At 35.2% G+C, this 18,149-nt stretch overlaps 1 protein-coding gene across 2 annotated transcripts; it reads left to right on the top strand.

Annotated features, from left to right (window-relative positions):
• The first annotated feature begins 8,467 nt into the window (after positions 1 to 8,467).
• On the top strand, positions 8,468 to 18,055 carry LOC135685797 (uncharacterized). Of its 2 annotated transcripts, XM_065201867.2 has the most exons (10): positions 8,468 to 8,584; positions 10,879 to 11,072; positions 11,631 to 11,800; positions 12,449 to 12,610; positions 13,103 to 13,256; positions 13,663 to 13,765; positions 14,168 to 14,246; positions 15,553 to 15,751; positions 16,275 to 16,464; positions 17,904 to 18,055. In XM_065201867.2, exons 2-9 carry the CDS (start codon positions 10,892 to 10,894, stop codon positions 16,454 to 16,456), a joined length of 1,230 nt encoding a protein of 409 aa, XP_065057939.2. In that variant the 5' UTR covers positions 8,468 to 8,584; positions 10,879 to 10,891; the 3' UTR covers positions 16,457 to 16,464; positions 17,904 to 18,055. The 2 variants fall into 2 exon arrangements, with proteins under 2 accessions (XP_065057939.2, XP_065057938.2); XM_065201866.2 differs by lacking the exon at positions 17,904 to 18,055 and having other exon boundaries at positions 16,275 to 17,770.
• Positions 18,056 to 18,149: the final 94 nt, after the last annotated feature.

Raw genomic sequence — 18,149 nt, forward strand, 5'->3', positions numbered from 1 at the left:
CTTATTTTGAAAAAAGTTGGGGTTTGGTTGTAACACTCAAATTTCTTTCCATATACTGGTCTTAATTACGTGTACCCGCCATGACGTCTAGGTGCTCCGCCTCTGTTTGTTTGTTTGACACAAGCCCCCCTCTGCCGTAAACAGGACATCGTCTGGTTGTGTTTGACTTTAAAGCAAGATAAATCTGCAGCTCATTGCGTGGATAGTCACGCAGGTGCAGTTTTGTTAATCAAATTCTCGTATTCTTTCATATTCGATAAAAACCAGTGTACCTTTGCAAATAAAATCAAAAACTGAAGGTCATTGTTTGCCGATTACGCGATTGTCGTTTCTGCCTAAAAACAGGTGTCAATTATCCAGAACTGCCGTTGTATCGACGTCGGTAAATTAGGATTTTGTACTTTCTGAAGACTTTTGAAGATGCAAACAAAAAACCTTTTTGAATTTTTACTTTTCTTTTAGATTTACGAAAAAATCTTAAGAGCAAAATGCTTTCCTTTCAAAACTTTTATGCCTGGAGAATTGAAGTTCTCTTATAATTTGACATTTCCTTTATCCTTAGCTGTTCAATGAAAGAACTAACGCTTATCTATAGAATCACATTTTGAATAATACGGGACACGCTTCCTCTCAATTTCTTGACGTTCAAAATTTTCTATGAATCATTTTAAAGAATCGAGAAGTAAAAGGATTTATTCTGTTTGACCAATTTGCAAAATTATGACAAAATTACATATGCAATGCTGTAGATTCATAAAAGTGCATATGGTGAGTTTTCATATAATTTTAGCTGACTCACCTACTGTGAATGTTAACCTCGATTTGACTTAAATGTTTTCATTGTTCAAATCTTGCATTCCTCGCAAAAAGATAAATCAAAACTGCTTGTGAAATTCATCCATCAGTGCCCATTAGTTTCAGATATCTCAAATTATTAATTTCAAAAAAGAACCATTTGCAGCTACTCTACTGCTTCCAGTTTAAACTGCCTGTTGGACAGATTACTCGCAGGGCCTCACGAAAATGGAGCTTTTGAGACTCGAACTCTCCAGCTTTACAAAAAGAATTCTATGCTTTTTAAAACTTTAGAATGCATGTTAATGATTTTTCTTTCTACAATTAGTTTACAACATTGCAATGGCGACACCATGGGCATTAAAAGACTGTGCCTATCGAATGGCATATACATAGGAAAACTACAACTACACACTTTTACTTAAATGCCACCCAGCGGTCATGCTGGCACCAGAGCATGTGACTGGAGCAAAAAATTCCCTTTTTGTCAAATCGACCAGTTTCATGGATAAAGCGCACATTCAATTCACGCAAATTTGTGTTCAAGTCATTTGGAAAGAATTGATCGCCATAAAATAGAGGTGTATCAAAACGTTAAAAGAATTTGCCAGAAGGATATGCGAATGATAAAATATGTTCTTATCACTAAGTTCTTGCCTTATTATTTGCGAAGCGCTTTCGACAATAAGCAAGTCGTAAAGTTTTTGGAAGAGACAAAATTTGACTTCAGTACTGTAACTCAACAAACTGTGCTGAAGTTTCCCTTGAAAGGAAATTTTCTGCTGTCTATACATTGTCATTATCGAGTCCTTACACCTGCAGTTAACTTGATCCCTTTTACATTTACCGATTTACACCCTTCACCTTGGTTGTGTCGGCCTTTTTTCATTATTTCAACTATACAAGATTTTACCGAGAATGCATTTTTTCAATTGCAATTGCAAAGTTATTGGTTTTATTTCCATTTGTTTAGCATTCGATTTAGCAATGAATAGATCTGAAGGAAGTAGAGTTTTCGATTACAACAACAGGTGCAGAGTCAAGTCAACAAATATTGATAGATGGTTAATGTCGAAATGGACATTTTAAAAACGGAAGTTTATTTTTGTATTATCCTTGTGCACAAACACTGACATTTGCACCGAATAATTTTTTTTAAGAATCTCATTTAAGAGCGAGAGATAAGTTTCTTATAAATTTGCATCCTGTTGTAGCTATCGACAAAAATAATGAAATTATATTTGATACTAAAGTGAAAGGCTAAAAATTTAAAAAAATTTATAAAAGATCGGAGATGAAGGGTATTGCAAGTACGTTCTTTAAGGTATCGAATAATGAAGAACAAACAAATTTGAAAAGGCACAGTTCAACAGATACCAGCAATATATTATTCTTGTCATTTTAATAAAAATTGCAATTGAGTTATACTTGATCAATCTTGCTTTTAGCCTGCGGAGGTTCCCTTGAAAATTAGCCTGCGTGCAGCCTCTATTGTTGGATGGAGGGGAGGAGGAAAGAGCGCAAATCTACTGGGGAGATTTCACTGATTTGCGCTGGGGAGATCCTCCTCACCTCCGTCTTCCTCCGCATTAACAGTAGAGGCTGCACGCAGGCTATTCAAAGTACGCTATGCCGAATGGCAACCCTCGTTGATTATAAAAAGTTAAATCTAATCAAAATCTTCAATAAAAAAATCTTCCTTTCCTTTTTTGTTTCTCGATCCTGTAACCACCATGTTTACTGAGCTCTGTGTCTTGAGCCAACAGAATGTAACACAAAGTAGATGCACTTGTAGGTAGAAAAAGTACGTCCCTGCAGGCTGCGAAATGGCACCTCAACTCTTTATGGGGGCGCGTGCCCACTGTGCCCCTGTATACGACGGTTTCTATGTCCATACCTGAATAGCTTATAAGTGTAAAGCCTTTCTTAAATGACACTTTGCAGTATTTCTCACATGAAATGGTGATGATGTCATGGAAATTATTTACAAAATTTTTCAACTAGGACCAACCTAAAATGGCTCACCTGAAAAAAGTGATGTAATAGCTCTCCGTATGTAGAATGAGCAGTTGAAAAATGACAGAGAAACTTTCTAGAACTAGACTTGCTGTGACAGACTCATTGAAAATATGGTATTCTCTTCTGTATTACAGATCTTCCCACTTATCATCCCGTTTTTCCAGTAATCTCACGTGTACGTGTGGGCGTAATTGTCCGTAATTCCCACGCTAACATGTCTCCTGATGGTGCAGAAACGAAAGTAACATTTGCTGAAGATTCATTAATATGTGACCTGAAATTCAATCCCCTTCGTGTTTTCATGATATGCCGTTCCTAAATTTAAAATTGAAGTCTTGAAAAATAAATATTTTTTTATTTATACTTGTCTAGAAAACTCAAGCCCCATTTTTTGCAACCATTTGTTAATCCCATCTCTCAAATAATCCTGCCTCTTAAGTAATCCTGCCTGTTACTGATTTTTCTCTTCCTGTTACTGATTCTTCTCTAATGAATTAATCCCTCCTATTTTCCCACCTATCCAATAACCCCGCCTTTCTAATAACCCCGCCAAAAATGGTTTAGTTATAAGCCCGAAGTTAGAATAAAAAGGAGACTATAGTACTCTTTCTTGGAGTACCTGAAAGGCTGTAGTAGATACTTACAAAGTAGGAAACCAGATGCACGTGTCGACAACCTTTTTACAGCAATTTTTTAACATTTTCGTTCTTTCAAGTTGATCATGAAATACAATTAGAACATTTAGTTGGGTTCCCATTTATAGTTTTAAGGAAAATTGCGATGATACAAAGAAAAAAATCGCTTATAAATGTTTGCCTTCTTCAACCGAACTTTTGGTTTAGGATACTACGATAGAAGGAGGGTCTGTTTCAACAAATGAAGTTCCATGGCAGCTTTTTTTTAAATTTCATCATTTCCAATACATCCTCACATTTCACCATCCTCCAAAATTTATTGTATGGGTACTGGCTATTTAAAAAATTATGAACAGGTGTTTCACAAGCATTTTCTAGAGATTTTGAAGCCAATTGGTTTACGTTAAGTCCTCTTTTGAGGCCCTGCTCTTTTAAACGCCGCCCTTTGGCTTGTTCAACGAGCCTTTTCGTAGGTTGCTATGCCCGCCACTCTTAAACAGCTTTAAAGGCTAATGATTTCTTTTCGATGAAAATCTAAGCTCTAGGGCTGCTCATAATTTTAATTCAAGGTAAATTCGACAACGTTGAATAAAAGGTATTTTATTACAAGAAGCCTGTTTGGAAGAAAATAATACAAGGGAGGCCAAAATTTAAGGAACTTTAGTATTTGGCTCTATAAAAAGAAAGAAACTGTAAAAGTTCAATTCGCAAACAAGAGTCGATGATGAGTACCATGTTCAAATAAGAAACGGCTCCGAGGATTATATAACTCTTAATTATACTGATAGTGTTGGGATGATTTTACTTCAGATAATTGTAACTAATTTTTTTGCCTTTAGCTTCTGTAAACTTCTATTTTTCGTTGGAAAAGATAGCATACTTTGGATTTTGATGTGCATCGATCCTTTTTGGTGTTGATCTGCATTAATATTCTTCCAAAAATATTCAACTTTAAAACAACAAGGCGCTTTTAGGTCCAAAAAATAAGAAACCAACTAAGAAACTTTTAGTAATAAAAAGCCAAAGTTTGGATGCAAAATTTAGAAACTTTGAGTTACTCAGTGCTGATTCAAGTTTCTTTATAAAACGGATAACTACTGCTACTATAAGGGACTTATCAAAGTCACGTCATGCCGTCCAAACTAGACAAATGTTAAACTGCCTCTAACCAAGAGGTTTTAATCATATGCATGTGTATGCATGCATAGGTCTGAATGAGCCTCAAAAGTGCTACTCAATTTCACATTCAAGATTAAAGAGGGTATGAGCCCCTAACCTTACAACCACATGGTGCTCGATGTTTGTCCAAAAACGTAAAGAAATTGATGGGTTTGGACCGATCTTTATGGGATGGTAATTGGTAGGCAGATCTATTAGATTATAACGTCATTTTTAGATGATTTATCGCAATATGTATAAAACATCATTGTTATCCCCTTTTCCAAACGCCATTGGGCATTGCTGCCGGTGGGTTATTATTTTTTCCAGGACATGCATACGCCCCTTGTGGTAAAAAGAGAAACATGGAGTAACAGAAGTATACGTGGGGCGTGGGTGCAGCGGATGCCAAACGTTTAGAGCTTGGTATGGGTCTTGCCCGGATCTTCCTGCTCCATTGAGATAAAATTGCCCGGATGCTCCTGAAATTCGAAAAATTTTGTCTGACTGGGGGCCGCACCCACCCACCCCTCCCCTCCACCTCTTTTGTCTCTTACGTCTATGGCACGGGTGGAGGAAGATAAAGAAACCATTTGGTGACCGAGAGGGAACGATTTGAAAGATGTTATGTCACATTTTCTAAAATCTTAGAGGGGTAGTAATTTATTTTTCTAATGGGGGGGGGCAATGTCCACAAAAGCAAGCAAATTAGCCGAAAAATGACATAATTTTACCGACAAAACCGAAAATTTAGCAAAACCTGGGGGAGCGGTTGCCCCCCCTCAAACCCCCGCAATTTCCGCCACTGAGATGTGGGGTGCACCACAAGAAATAACATATTAGCTGAAAGTCTTGATAAGACTTATCATGAGAGGCAACCGGCCCTGTAAGTGTGAGGGTATCGCACGCCTGTTTTCCAAAAGTAAGAATCGCCTTTACCGTTTGTTGATTCTAGTATGTATTTCTAGTAACTCTATTTGTTAAGACTTTAATTGGACCCCCTACGGCAGAAAGAGAAATTTAGCAAAGGGCATTGGAGCGTGGTGAAAATTTTTTACTTGGTGGGAGTTGGCTCACAGAGTTTTTATTAGTTTTACGTTTGTTCTAAATGTTTGCAATCGTCTAGATCTGATTGAAGATTTTTGCCTTTTTGATTTTGTCAATATTTTACGGATTTAGCACCTTTGAGTTTCAAGGACTTATGCGACCATACATCGAATCGGTTTCTGTTGTGAATATCCTTCTTTACAAAGTTTTCCTTCAAAATTAGTTTCGTTGCTTAATGAATTCACTTCGGATGACTTATTGACAAGTGTCGGAGGAAGTCAGCAAGAGAAAATGCTTCATTGCTTAGCAAATGCAAATAATGCTGGTGTCAGTCCAATTAAAACTTACTTTAATTTACTTTATCCGTATTTTATTTCCAGTTTGACTCACTCTTATCACAAACATTTTATGCCGTTTTTGATTGACTAATCCTTGTTTGATAGAGGTTCTAAAAGCTTATCTCTTTGTAATTGATTTCTTATCGCATAATCAAATGGAGCTTTAGGCAATATCAACTTGTTGCACTTCTATTTGCTCTTCTCAGAACAGCTGCAATTCATCAAAGTCTTTTGCTGATCGACTCAAAAATGTGTTTTGAAACCATGGTTGCTCTTTTTATTATAAAGTGATTTTAAAATACACCTGTTCTGTTCCATTGATCTAAGCCATATATCACCGCCAGCCAGCAGTTTTTTCATATACGACAAAATCCAATTCGAAAACTAATCTCTCTAGTATTTATTAAAAATGAATAACATCTAACTTAGTAGATATTTGCAATACGTACAAATCTTTTAGATTATTCATTGAATCGACAGTAAAAACTATTGTTATAGCAAATTTAATTTATGTTTCACCACGAGTTTGAAAGAACATAAGGCATTGTACAAGAAGTAAACTTCACAAAATTCATAGCAACAATGTTTTTGTGAAAAGTGTTTTAAAATTGTCCCATAAACGCAATTTTGATGAGTAGGTTTGTCTGTTGGAGAAACGTTTACGTTGATATCCAAAATAGTTCAACATTTTCTCGTTACAGGTTTTTATAAAATTCATTTCATGTATTGATGGCATCGGTTGTAAGGTCTTCTATTATCCTTAGCTCTGCGTTCATCGATGGACGTAAGGAGTAGCAAAGATACCCGATCAAAAAGAATCCACTGCAGAAGATTTTAGTCAAAGTTTTTTCATCCATAGTAATAAACTACAAATTTTGCTAAACCTTTTTCTTAGAAGTTTTCAGTTTGAATATAGGCGCAGGAGACATAGGACTGTGGAATATAGAAATATGATTTTCTGTTTTCTTACTGTAAGTTTGATTACTATGGGATTTATACAATGTGAGAAAAAATCAAATTGTTTGCTTCAGTAAAAGTTTGAGATTGGGTATCATTGTTTTTTGGTTTTAAACTTTAGCAATTTCGAGCCCCATTGTTTATGCAAACTTTTTCTTATATGTTAAATGTTTGGTAATCACAAAACGCTACTAACTTAAACTCATATCTTATCATATAATACATTTTAATCAAATTATAAAATCTAGAAAAATCATCAATTATCAATTTATCATTTTATCAAATTATCAATTCTCGGATGATGAAAATAGAGCTTAGGACAAAATCAGTTGTGTGTCAGTCTTGCGTACACTTTGTAGAGCAATCGAATGATAGATTTAGTGAAAAGTTCTGGTTATTTTTCTAACCGCCAACGAGATTTGATTTATAAAACATTCTTTATTAATGTTCTAACTAACGACAGATCAATCAAAGTGTTCTTAGTCACAAAAAAGATTTCAGCAAACATAACTTGGTTTTTACTGAACAATTTTGGTTCATCGATGAAAAAGATCAAATTAAAAATAATTGTACAAAAATCAAACATAAAAATCAATCGATCCACATTCGGCAATATCTCTATTAGGCTTAAAGGGAAGTCTGAAGAAATCCAGGGACAAATTACTCTAAGAAATTCTCGTACACTATTTGTGAAAATCCCCCACAATCCTTTTGTTTTAGAAAAAATCTCGTGCTCTATTTGCAAGAGTGAATGCCCCTTTGAAAGAAATGCTGTCTGTTCTTTCAAGTTTGCTTGAAAACCTTTGACTTTAGAAGGCTGCTTTTTTTGTTCAAATGGAAGTGACATTATGAGGCCTGAGAATTACACTATACGAAACGTAAATTTGTTCCGAAATATCAGAAAGAGTTTCAGCTACAGAATTTCTCAGTTTTAAGTTACATTTTGATACCTTGTTAAATTGAAAGCAAGATATTAAAAAACCTCAGATTTGCACTATTTGATAAAAGTTTGAAAGTGCCAGGCAATGGAACTTTCTTTGTAGACTAGTCTAACTTAGCCTCATCGTTACTGCTCGTCATTACTAACAGAAATTTTTTCTATGATGGTGGTTGATTTGAAAGGACATTCGAGACAGCAGAGTTTTCTTACCCACCCCACCCCTCTTTCTCTTGCCCTAATAGAACTCCAAAGTGATGAAGTCGTGAAAATTTATTTTTATTTACAATTTAAACCCTGAGGAGCAATATGGAATATCTATAGATATGCAAAATCGGTCGAGTTTGTTGCAAATTGACTGCGATATCGCCACATTAGCACAGGCACTTATTCCATCAATTCACTGTATTTTGTCTTGGTTCATATCTTCATGAACCAGGCCAGAGTTACAGGAATCTTTTTAGCAAACTTGAAAAATTTCATTTAACTTAAATCTAACTGATTTTGCGTCATTGTATATTTTATACTGTTCCTCAAAAAAAGATCTTTATGACGTCACACTTAGGTACTCTTTCGTTTCTTTGTTATTCTAACAACCACAGCAACACCAATATGTTCTGCTCCGCACATGACAACATGAATGAGGTGTTGGCACTGTTCGTGTGATCTAAATTGCAACAATTTCTTATTAATACCGGGTAAGCCATTTTTATACCTCATATAGTTTTTCTGATAAAGAGGTGATGAAAGCCCTTAAAACGTCCAAGTTCACTTTGGCCTGTTTTAGATTATTTGAAACTGATGGCTTAATTAGGCCCCTTTGGGTGCTTAAAATATGCCGGTAAATTTAGGTAGCACCCGGCCTTCATTTCGATTTCCTAATTGGTAAAATCCTTGACATATTGATGAAATGCAAAAATATTTTAATAATTATTTAGTTTTTGTTTTTTCTAAGTCAATCCTCTCCAAAACTAATTCACACTAATAGCAACTAGCTGATGGACTTTGTTCGCAGGCATGAACTGACTGCAGTTTCACCACCGTATAAATTACAACAACGTCGAGCCGACTCTAGTCCAGATATACCACCCATAGACGTGGGAAGCATTCCAAAAAGGGTGATCCATGTAGGCAATTAAGGGATACTAAGGCGAGCAGCATAATAGGTAATTTACCTCTGTTCCTAAAAGTAAGAATGCATATGCTATACCCTCCTGTACCCCTGGTTCTTTTTGGGGGTCACTCAAATTTTGCATTTTGCAGAAAGAAAATTTTGTTATGGATTACAGAATTCTGGCAATTTCTTGACAGGAGCTCGGAATTCTCCACACTTGCCGGCATGGATTTTCTCAAAAATGATACACAGAATACAGAATTTTTTATGGACTTGCAGAATACATGATTTTTAATGGAGAAGTTTAATGGATTTGGAGACTTCTTCGCCATTTGTCTTCTAAAAATGAACCTGGTCAAATCTTGGTTTTTCTTTTTTGTATTTGTTTCTACCTACCATCTGAAGGTAGTTTTAGGAGACTGAGAAGCTTATGCTTATTATGACAGTACCCAAATATTTAAAAAAATTACGGCAGTAAGTAGGGCCTAGTTTAAGCCTAGTTACTTGAAACAACCCAAACAGTTAAAGCTAAGTTATTGTAGCCCCTATATTTTTCTCAGGAACTGTTTTAAAGCAATTCAAAGGACCAGAAAGTATCAGGAGGAAATTTTTTTGAAAGATACTGTTAGCTTGAAATACTGTTAGCTAGGAACATGAAAAATGTATACTGTTTGCTTGACGTGTAATATGCATACCAGAGGCTTAATTAGCTTGATTCTGTGCACTTAAGTTTAGATGAGCAAGTGGTGTAGTTTCTATTTGCTACCTTGAAGAAACACCTTAGCTGTTTAGTTGATGAAGCTGTGTTGTGAGGTTTATTACCATTTTTGGTGATATAGATTCTGCTAACCAGGGATGTTATGTGCATGCTATTGATCCATTATATGTACACTCTAGATATCTACTCAACATCAATATCAGTCCTTTTTGTTAAGCGTGTGCGATCGCACCCGCACACGCCTGCACACATGCAAGTTAAATTGTGCGTGCTTTTCATCACACACGCAAACATATGTTTTTGCAGTTTTCTGTTAACATCAAATTCCCATGGCCTCATGATTTTTTTTATCCTTTTCCCTTGTTACTTGATTAGCAATATGATTTTTCCAATTTTTGGAAGTGATGTTTGGCTTTTGATTGAATGCTCCTTTCAACTTAGCGTCTCGTCTTTCAGCTAAGTCGCCATTAGCATGTTAAGTGTAATAACTGATTTCCTGTCAAAACGTAATTGTCCCTTGAAGCAATATAATTCTGATATGTTTTATAATCTGACAATTGCTTGAGTATTTCTGATGAGGAACTGTAATCTGTTATGTATTGATTGAATTGAGTTTTGCTCTTGCACGTTTTCGAGTGGCTTTTACCTTTCTTGCTCCTTTTACCAATTTTATCAGGTTGGCACTTCAAATTTTCTTACAAGTGCGATTGCACATGTTAATTTTTTTACATCTGCGATTTGCCACATGCGTAATTTTGCTCACGAAAAGGACTGAATATGATAAAAAATACATTCTTTCCTCCTCTTTCAAAACCCTTCTGTCGTGTCTAACCAACCAGAAAACCTAATGGGTATCTTTTGCTGGATTATTTTGATAATAAAACGACAATGAACTACTAGTATCAAAATTATTATTGGCCTCAAATTGGAAAATGGATATTACCAGATTATAACTAGCTGGCTACTGGTAATATGGTATAAGTTTATGTCTGTATTAGTACAAAAAAGAAACATAATCGGCCTGAGCTCAAGGAAACAAAAAACTTATCACATTTTTAAAAATTATTGATTGAAAAAAGAAACTGCTAATTGCTTTAAACAGCAATTGCTTGCTGTTCAAAAGCTACATTTGTTATCTTACAATTTGATTTTTCTTTCAGAATCCAAATAGGCATGATGTCACTGTTCCAGTCTTTCAAAAGATTACCTGTTGTTCATTTCTGGATGCTCATTGTGTTTCTCATATCTGGGCTAATCATCAACTGTGTGCAAATTATTATTCTGTTTATATGGCCTTTTAACAAGAGTTTATATAGAAGACTGGTATCAAAGATATCATATTTATACCTAGCAGGTAATTGGTTTTTTTAATTTAAGGTAATTTTTTCTGTTTTAATGTAAAAATTCAAGATTAAGTCATCACAGTTCTAAAATTATCAAACATCTCCACATGTCAATACAAAAACATTTCCACATGTCAATAGTGGCAACTCACAACAACCCATTTTGTCAAGTTCTGATAAAGATTAGTGACATTAAAATCACCACAAGCAATCAGTGCCTGACAGACCAATTACTCCCAATTGTTGGGGTTTGACCCTCAGTTTCTCAGAAACGCTCCCTCAAACACATGATTTACATTTAATTCGTAATCTACACCCAAAACTACATTAAAAAAAGTTGGTGTGGTAAATTCTACGCTCTGGTGACAATAGCTCCCCTCCAGCCTCTGGACAAATGCTTTAGTTGTAAATAACAGGAAAAATTTGAGTTGCTACTCTAAGTTTCTGGTTCAATGCAATCATCAGGCAACTGTGTAGATTATATAGACTCATTTTTTCAAGACAAACGACATATGTTTATATTGAATTTTTTACAAACTTGGAGTAAGCAAATCAATTTCTGAATTCAGAGCTGACTTTTGCTGGTGAATGGTGGGCAGATATTGACATTACATTTTATGGAAAAAAGGAGGATTATGAACAGATTGGAAATGAATCTGCCATGCTCATGCCAAATCATAGAAGTGATATTGATTGGTTGGTTGGTTACATAATTGCTGAAAGGAAAGGCATACTAGGGGTATGTAAATATTTTGCTTGTATGCAAACATTTAGCTTCCATTAATGTATTTGTGTTTGTCGTTGTTTTTCTCAGGGCATTGCAGTTTAACTTTTTTTCTACTGTCTGTAAACATCTCAGGCACTATAACTTCAGCTTTCAGAAATATTTGTATGCTTTTGAATTTAATAGTTTTAGTTTGAAATATGGTGTGTTGTTAATTGAAAAGGCTTTAAGTTTAGTCTGGGTGTTTTATAGTTAACCATTTTAAGGAGGATTTGAGACTGGTCAAATGAAATTACCTCCAGCAGACTCAATATATCTATATATTTTTACCCAACATCTATTATTTGAAGTTACAGTCTGATCTTTATAAATCTATAAGCTCAAAGACTTCTTATTGTTTGGAAAAATTGAAACTCTTGAAATATATATTCTGAAGCTAGTCAATGTTGAAGTCTGAAACTCTTGGCAGGGTGTGTCAGAGGTGGGAGTGGTAAACTGTTTGAAAAATTCACATTAGAAGCAATGCAGTGGATTTTTTATGAATTTATGTCACTTTATACCTTTATATATAAAGACCCCTGGATATCTTTATCATAGCCACTGTTTCATATTTGTTGACCTTTGTTTCTTGGGTGCCTGTCTAATCCTAATCCTTCTTAACAGACTGCAAAATGTTTTATGAAGAATGACTTGAAATACATTCCTACAATCGGATGGACATGGTGGTTTCTGGAATTTTCTTTTCTGAGGAGGAACTGGCAAAAGGATGAAAACACCATAAAAAACTCTCTTAAAGCTCTTAATGAGTATCCAATTCCATATCTGGTAAGTCCGCGTTCTATTGACACCATTTTAAAATTAGTTTTGCGAATGGAAGCATCTGAACCGACCCCTAGTATTTTTTGCAACTTAATGCTGTTGTGTGTAGCTGGGTTGTGTATAGCTGTGAAGGATAATGAGGGTGATTTTCATAAAAATTGGATAGAAGTATTGAATTGAAGATAATGGCAATGTCTTGCATTAAATTTTCATCTGGTAGAACAGATAAAGACTCAAGCTGGAAGAGACAAGATGAGGATATTTGATTCCAGGACATCATAATTTTCCATCTTAATTGCTATCTTTCTTCCCAAATTAGATATCAGATATGTATCTAAGCTGGGTGCATGTTGGCATTATGCCCTTTTGTTTAGCGTTTTGATGATAATTTTTTAAAATTTATTGTTTCGTGCCTTTGTTGGGAAGTATTATTGTGATGTAATGATGGCAGAATTGAGATGTAGTTCCGTTTGCAAAAATACTATTTTCTTCTTTTAGATAGGAATTTTCGCAGAAGGCACTCGTATGACCCCAGCGAAACTAAAGGCAAGCCAAGAATTCGCTATATCGAAGGGAATTCAACCTTTGAAGCACCACTTGCTGCCTAGGCCCAAAGGATTCGCATTCACTGTCCACGCATTAAAGAACTCAGGTATATATTTTAAGACTCTCTGTAAATTGCATCATGGTCGATAGAAAGGAGGATTTTGTTTATGAGAATTTGCTGCTTTCCTTATGTTTTTTCCGTATTTATAATCAGAGTAGTGTCGCATGAAGAGTACCTTAGTACCATATGTTTATGCTTCTCCGTGCTATTTCAAAACCTTTTTTGTTAGGGCTTCGCTTCAAAGCCCCTGGCTCATCCCCCAATGTCAGCAACCTAAAGCAGAGAGTTGCAACTGTGCTGTTGAAAAAATCCTATACATCATCAAAATAACTTTTCATACGAAAGCAAACTTTGTCCCATGTTTATAAACCCTGAAATAACCTTTTCAGCTTCAGAAAACCTTATGTTAACGTTTTTTATTTTGTATTTTCTCACTTTGAATCTCCCTCAGTTCCAGCGATCTATGATATTGAAGTTGCATTTGCCAATCCTGAAAAGGCTAACTTAAAAACTCTGATAAATGGCGGAAAGATCAAGACTCATCTGTACTTAAGGTAACCAGTTCTGTTTTTTTCGTCTTAAAGTGGACAAATAAATCTGTTATCAATATCATGTTTCTTTTTGCAAAAGTCAGTCAACATGACCAGACATCTAAATTTAAAAACGTCAACAAATATTTTCAAACATTTGAAGATGTTCAAGAACAAGTGGTTGATCGGATATTTATCTCATCACTGTCAATATGATCAATACAACGAGGCTTGAATATGTTTATATGACTGAAGATTTGTTTTTCGTTTGAACTTCAGCAGATTCAAACGTGTGTTTGATAGTGTTTGAAAATGCTTTTATTATGATGTTTTATACAATAGACTTGCCTTTTCTTGTTAATAAGAATTTAACTTTTAGGAAAAATTTGTCAATATATTTCTGTAACTTTTCTAACTCCTGCTCAGGCGAATTGAAATGAAAGATGTTCCAACTGAATCGATAGAAGCAACATCTCAATGGTGCAAGGATCTGTACAAAGAAAAGGTGAGCAATCAATTTTATAACGGCAGAGTGTCTGTCAACCACCTTGAGCATTATTGATGTTCCTGGAAAACGTAGAAATCTAACAGAATCATTCTAACCTGCAATGTCACACAAAGTGTGAGATGGAAGAACCGCAGGATAGAATCCAGAAACAAAGCAAAACGGCGACGAGAATCCAATGTTGTGAGATAAATTTTCCAAGACAAATTAAATTAAACGAATACTAATATTTCGCCTCGGCATCCAGGGCTTCATCTGTCATGTCATACAAACCTGCCTTTTTCCAAAAAATCTTTGCATCCCACAAAGACATTTTTCTTCTTTCATGCTACAGTTTTATTAATTGGTACTGGATGCCTCTCTTAGTAAGCTGAAATGGAAGGGTGTAAATAGAATATCAATTGACAAAATTTATTTTCAACGCTTCAATTATTCTATTTTATGAAAGCATTAATTCTTTTCTGAAATACAGCTAGATTGAAAGGAAGCAACATGAAAATTGTTCTAGTTATTTTTCGAACTTTTTAGAAATCTGATTTATGAATTGGTAAAAAGTATCTATTGGTCAGAGAAAGGGGTTTGAATTTGGGCCAGAGACAGATTTAAAATAATCTTATAGGATAGAAATTTCACTGCCTCAAACATTAATTACAAAGCAATCATATCTTTTGTACTTCTTGAAATTGTGAAAACGTTTAGTTAGTTTTATTGTCACATAAGTATCGGATCCTAGTGAAAATATCAATATGATCAGTCAACATACTACGACGCCTTAGGCGGTCTTTCTATATTTTTTTGTCAATGCTACGAGCTTACGAACTAAAAGCTTTTGGGAAAGTGTTATTTATATTTTAAGCCAGCATACGGAAGGACCTGTAGGCATGGTCCCTATTTGTAACACAGTATGGGCGCTTCTCCTTTTTCTTTATATTGCTATTGTCAGCTTTGCACAGTCACAGCCCTTATTAGCCAAAATTTTGAAAGGTAAATTGATTCTGCTTCCATGTAAACCTAAGTATGGATGTTTTCTCTTTGTCCATTCCAACCAATAACACTGTTCATCTTGTAAAATCAAAGGCTGAAGGCTCTTGCGCAACCGGCATGCTTAGCGGCAGTTGTCTTGTGAAATTGACTGTGTTTTGTATTTTCATGCAGTTCAATATTAGGCCAGTTCTTTGAACTTCAGTTGCAAAGCGTGCCGGTTGCGCAAAAGATTTTAACATTTTTTAGGTACTTTTGCAAACTGGTTTACATGTTACTGCAGAGAAAACTGCTGTTAAGAAAAATAATTAAAATCTCATTGTAGGACGCAATTTTTGACGACTATACCAAGAATGGGGCATTTTCTGCTGACGTTGTCAATTTTCCCAAGCGTTATTCCAACCTGATTATTGTGCTGGCGTGGCAGATCTTTTTGTTCATCCCGATGATGTTTTTTGTCAAGTACATCATATCGTCGTTTTCATATGCAATGTTTGGTGGAATTGCACTGTCTTTGTTGTTAGGTATGACTCAGCTAGATTACCAATGCACTTTTATGCAGTATAAAATTGTGTGTATTGATAGCCAGAGAGTTTCATCTCGTTGTCCTCTGTTGTAAGTGAACAATCCTTATTAGTATTCGTATTTTTATTTGTATTTCCTACCTAGCATCAAAAAATTTTTGGACACTTATCGAGTATCGCTTAGTGTCTATGCTTATCGAGTATCGATGAGATTTCGAGTTCAACCAATCTTCCAAAAATACCGCCCCTGACTAATTATCCGTAGAACGTATAACCATCACCGTAAAGATGAAAAAATAGTGAGAAGTTGGCTCCTGTTCTTTACACTATTGTATGTACAGTAATAATTGCTAGTCAACAGGCCTGAATTACAGACCGATGTTATCCTCTGTTCTCTCATTAAAGATACAGAACAACTGCCACTAGTTGTCACTTTATGTGTACAATTATTTGGTACATAAACGTTTGAATTGTGCGGTATTTTACATCAAGCAAGCATTAACTTTTCCTCATATTTTTACAGGGTTTATCGTTGTAAAGCTGTTGTTTTATTATGCTGACACAAAACGCAGCAGCTCGTTTGGCCTATCTGCTTCAAAAGACGGACAGCAGAATGTGAATAAGCAGCAAGAGGACTCGACTCGGTTGAATGAAGACAGCCAGGAGCAAAATGGAGTCAATGCCGAGCTTAAGAAAAATGAATGACACAGAATGTGAGCCCCAGAATCTATTACATATGTTATAAATGAAGCCATACGAGTTATTAGATTCAATTTGTCATGGACTTTTGAAGCGCGTGTAAAGGAGCTGGTAAAACACTTCGATGGCACGTATGCTTTCCAATGTTGTTAATATATATTTGCGGTAAGATAGAGTGAAGATTGTACCTTACAGGCCTGGCATTAATCAAAATAGCGATTAAATTCAAGTAGATGCAGATTTGCGTGGTCTCTGATTTTCGCAATTTGAAGGCATCCAGCCGAGCATGTGCGGCTGTGAATTATGACGTCATTTTATCAAGTTTCTTTATTGTACTTTCGACTTGATTCTCAGAATTTAATTGTTGCTTGCGTTTTGTCAATCATGTATTGGTTTTTGTAATTTTTTTGTATTTGCTAATCTCCAAACTTGTACTTAGTATGCTCCATTGGCGTACGTAGTATAATCTTTTCCGTCGGGCCTCAGGAACTTTCAGTCTTCCAACAGATATCATTTTAGCTTCAGCTTTTTTGACCTTGATTATTTTTTGATTGCTTTCATATTTAGCATAAAGACTAGTTTCGTCAACATTCTACATGCAGTTAAACTGGGTTTCTTTTCTCCATGCACATGGGTTTTGTCCCCCTGAAAATAAAATAATGTTTATCTTGAAATTTAGGTAGCGTGTTATTGTAACCAAAACCTATTTTGCCGCGGAATTTCGGGTAAAATGACCTCCTAGATTCTAGCATCTGTAAAGCGAGTATGGGAAAAGGATGTTGTCATATACCCAGACCTTCCAATTTAGATGTTGCACATAACGCCTTCTGTTCGCTGCGAACGGATACCAAGAAATCCCAATTTAGATCGTTCTCACTACTTAGCCGAAGATTGCTACAAACTTGTAGACTGTTTATAAGAAATATGGTTTATATTTTTATCTATGCTTTTTGGAATTCTTAAGCAAACTTAGAGATAGAAATTGTAAAAGTGGAAACATTTGATGATTTTCAAGATGAATCTGATTTTATCTGAATGGACATATAAATTGCGACTATTTTTTGTGGCATGAACTGACTTTATCTCTCTAATTATGAAATGTTTCTTTCTGAATGGAACGGAAAATATCAATATATCGATTTATCATTTTAAAAGTTTCCAATATTTCAAACTCACATCACTCAAATCTCTGCTTGGATTTCTAATTTTAAAAGGGAACTTTGAAATCTGAGTTGAAAAAAGGGCGTCGTGTTGCTTGACTGTGCATTAGCGTGTGGCTCCCCATTTTTATATATTGCAAAGATTCTGATAGCAAGATTTGAAACCAAAAGCACAAGTAATTTTATATAAGGGCATTGAAATGTTCGATAGAGGACATGTAGGAGATGTTTATAGGAAGTAGCCTTGAAGCGATATTAATTGATCATTTATCAGGTGTTTTCGTTCATCATAGATTTTGGAGAATGTGTAGAGCTGCCTAAGGAGGATCAGAAATGCATTCAACTTTTCATCACGCAAGAAGGAATATTTTAAATACCCTTGTTTTAATTTTAATTAACAAGAATTTATTTTATCCAAAAGGATACATGCCAAAATTATTTTGGAGCACATTTTGCAAATGCAACATCCTGACATGTTTGTAATATTTATCTTATCTTAAAATTTCTGTATGCAGGTCTCTTGTCAAGGTTAGAAAGCC

This window comes from Rhopilema esculentum, chromosome 15 (assembly GCF_057945365.1).
Source record: "Rhopilema esculentum isolate cy_ngs chromosome 15, ASM5794536v1, whole genome shotgun sequence".
Classification (NCBI taxonomy): domain Eukaryota; kingdom Metazoa; phylum Cnidaria; class Scyphozoa; order Rhizostomeae; family Rhizostomatidae; genus Rhopilema; species Rhopilema esculentum.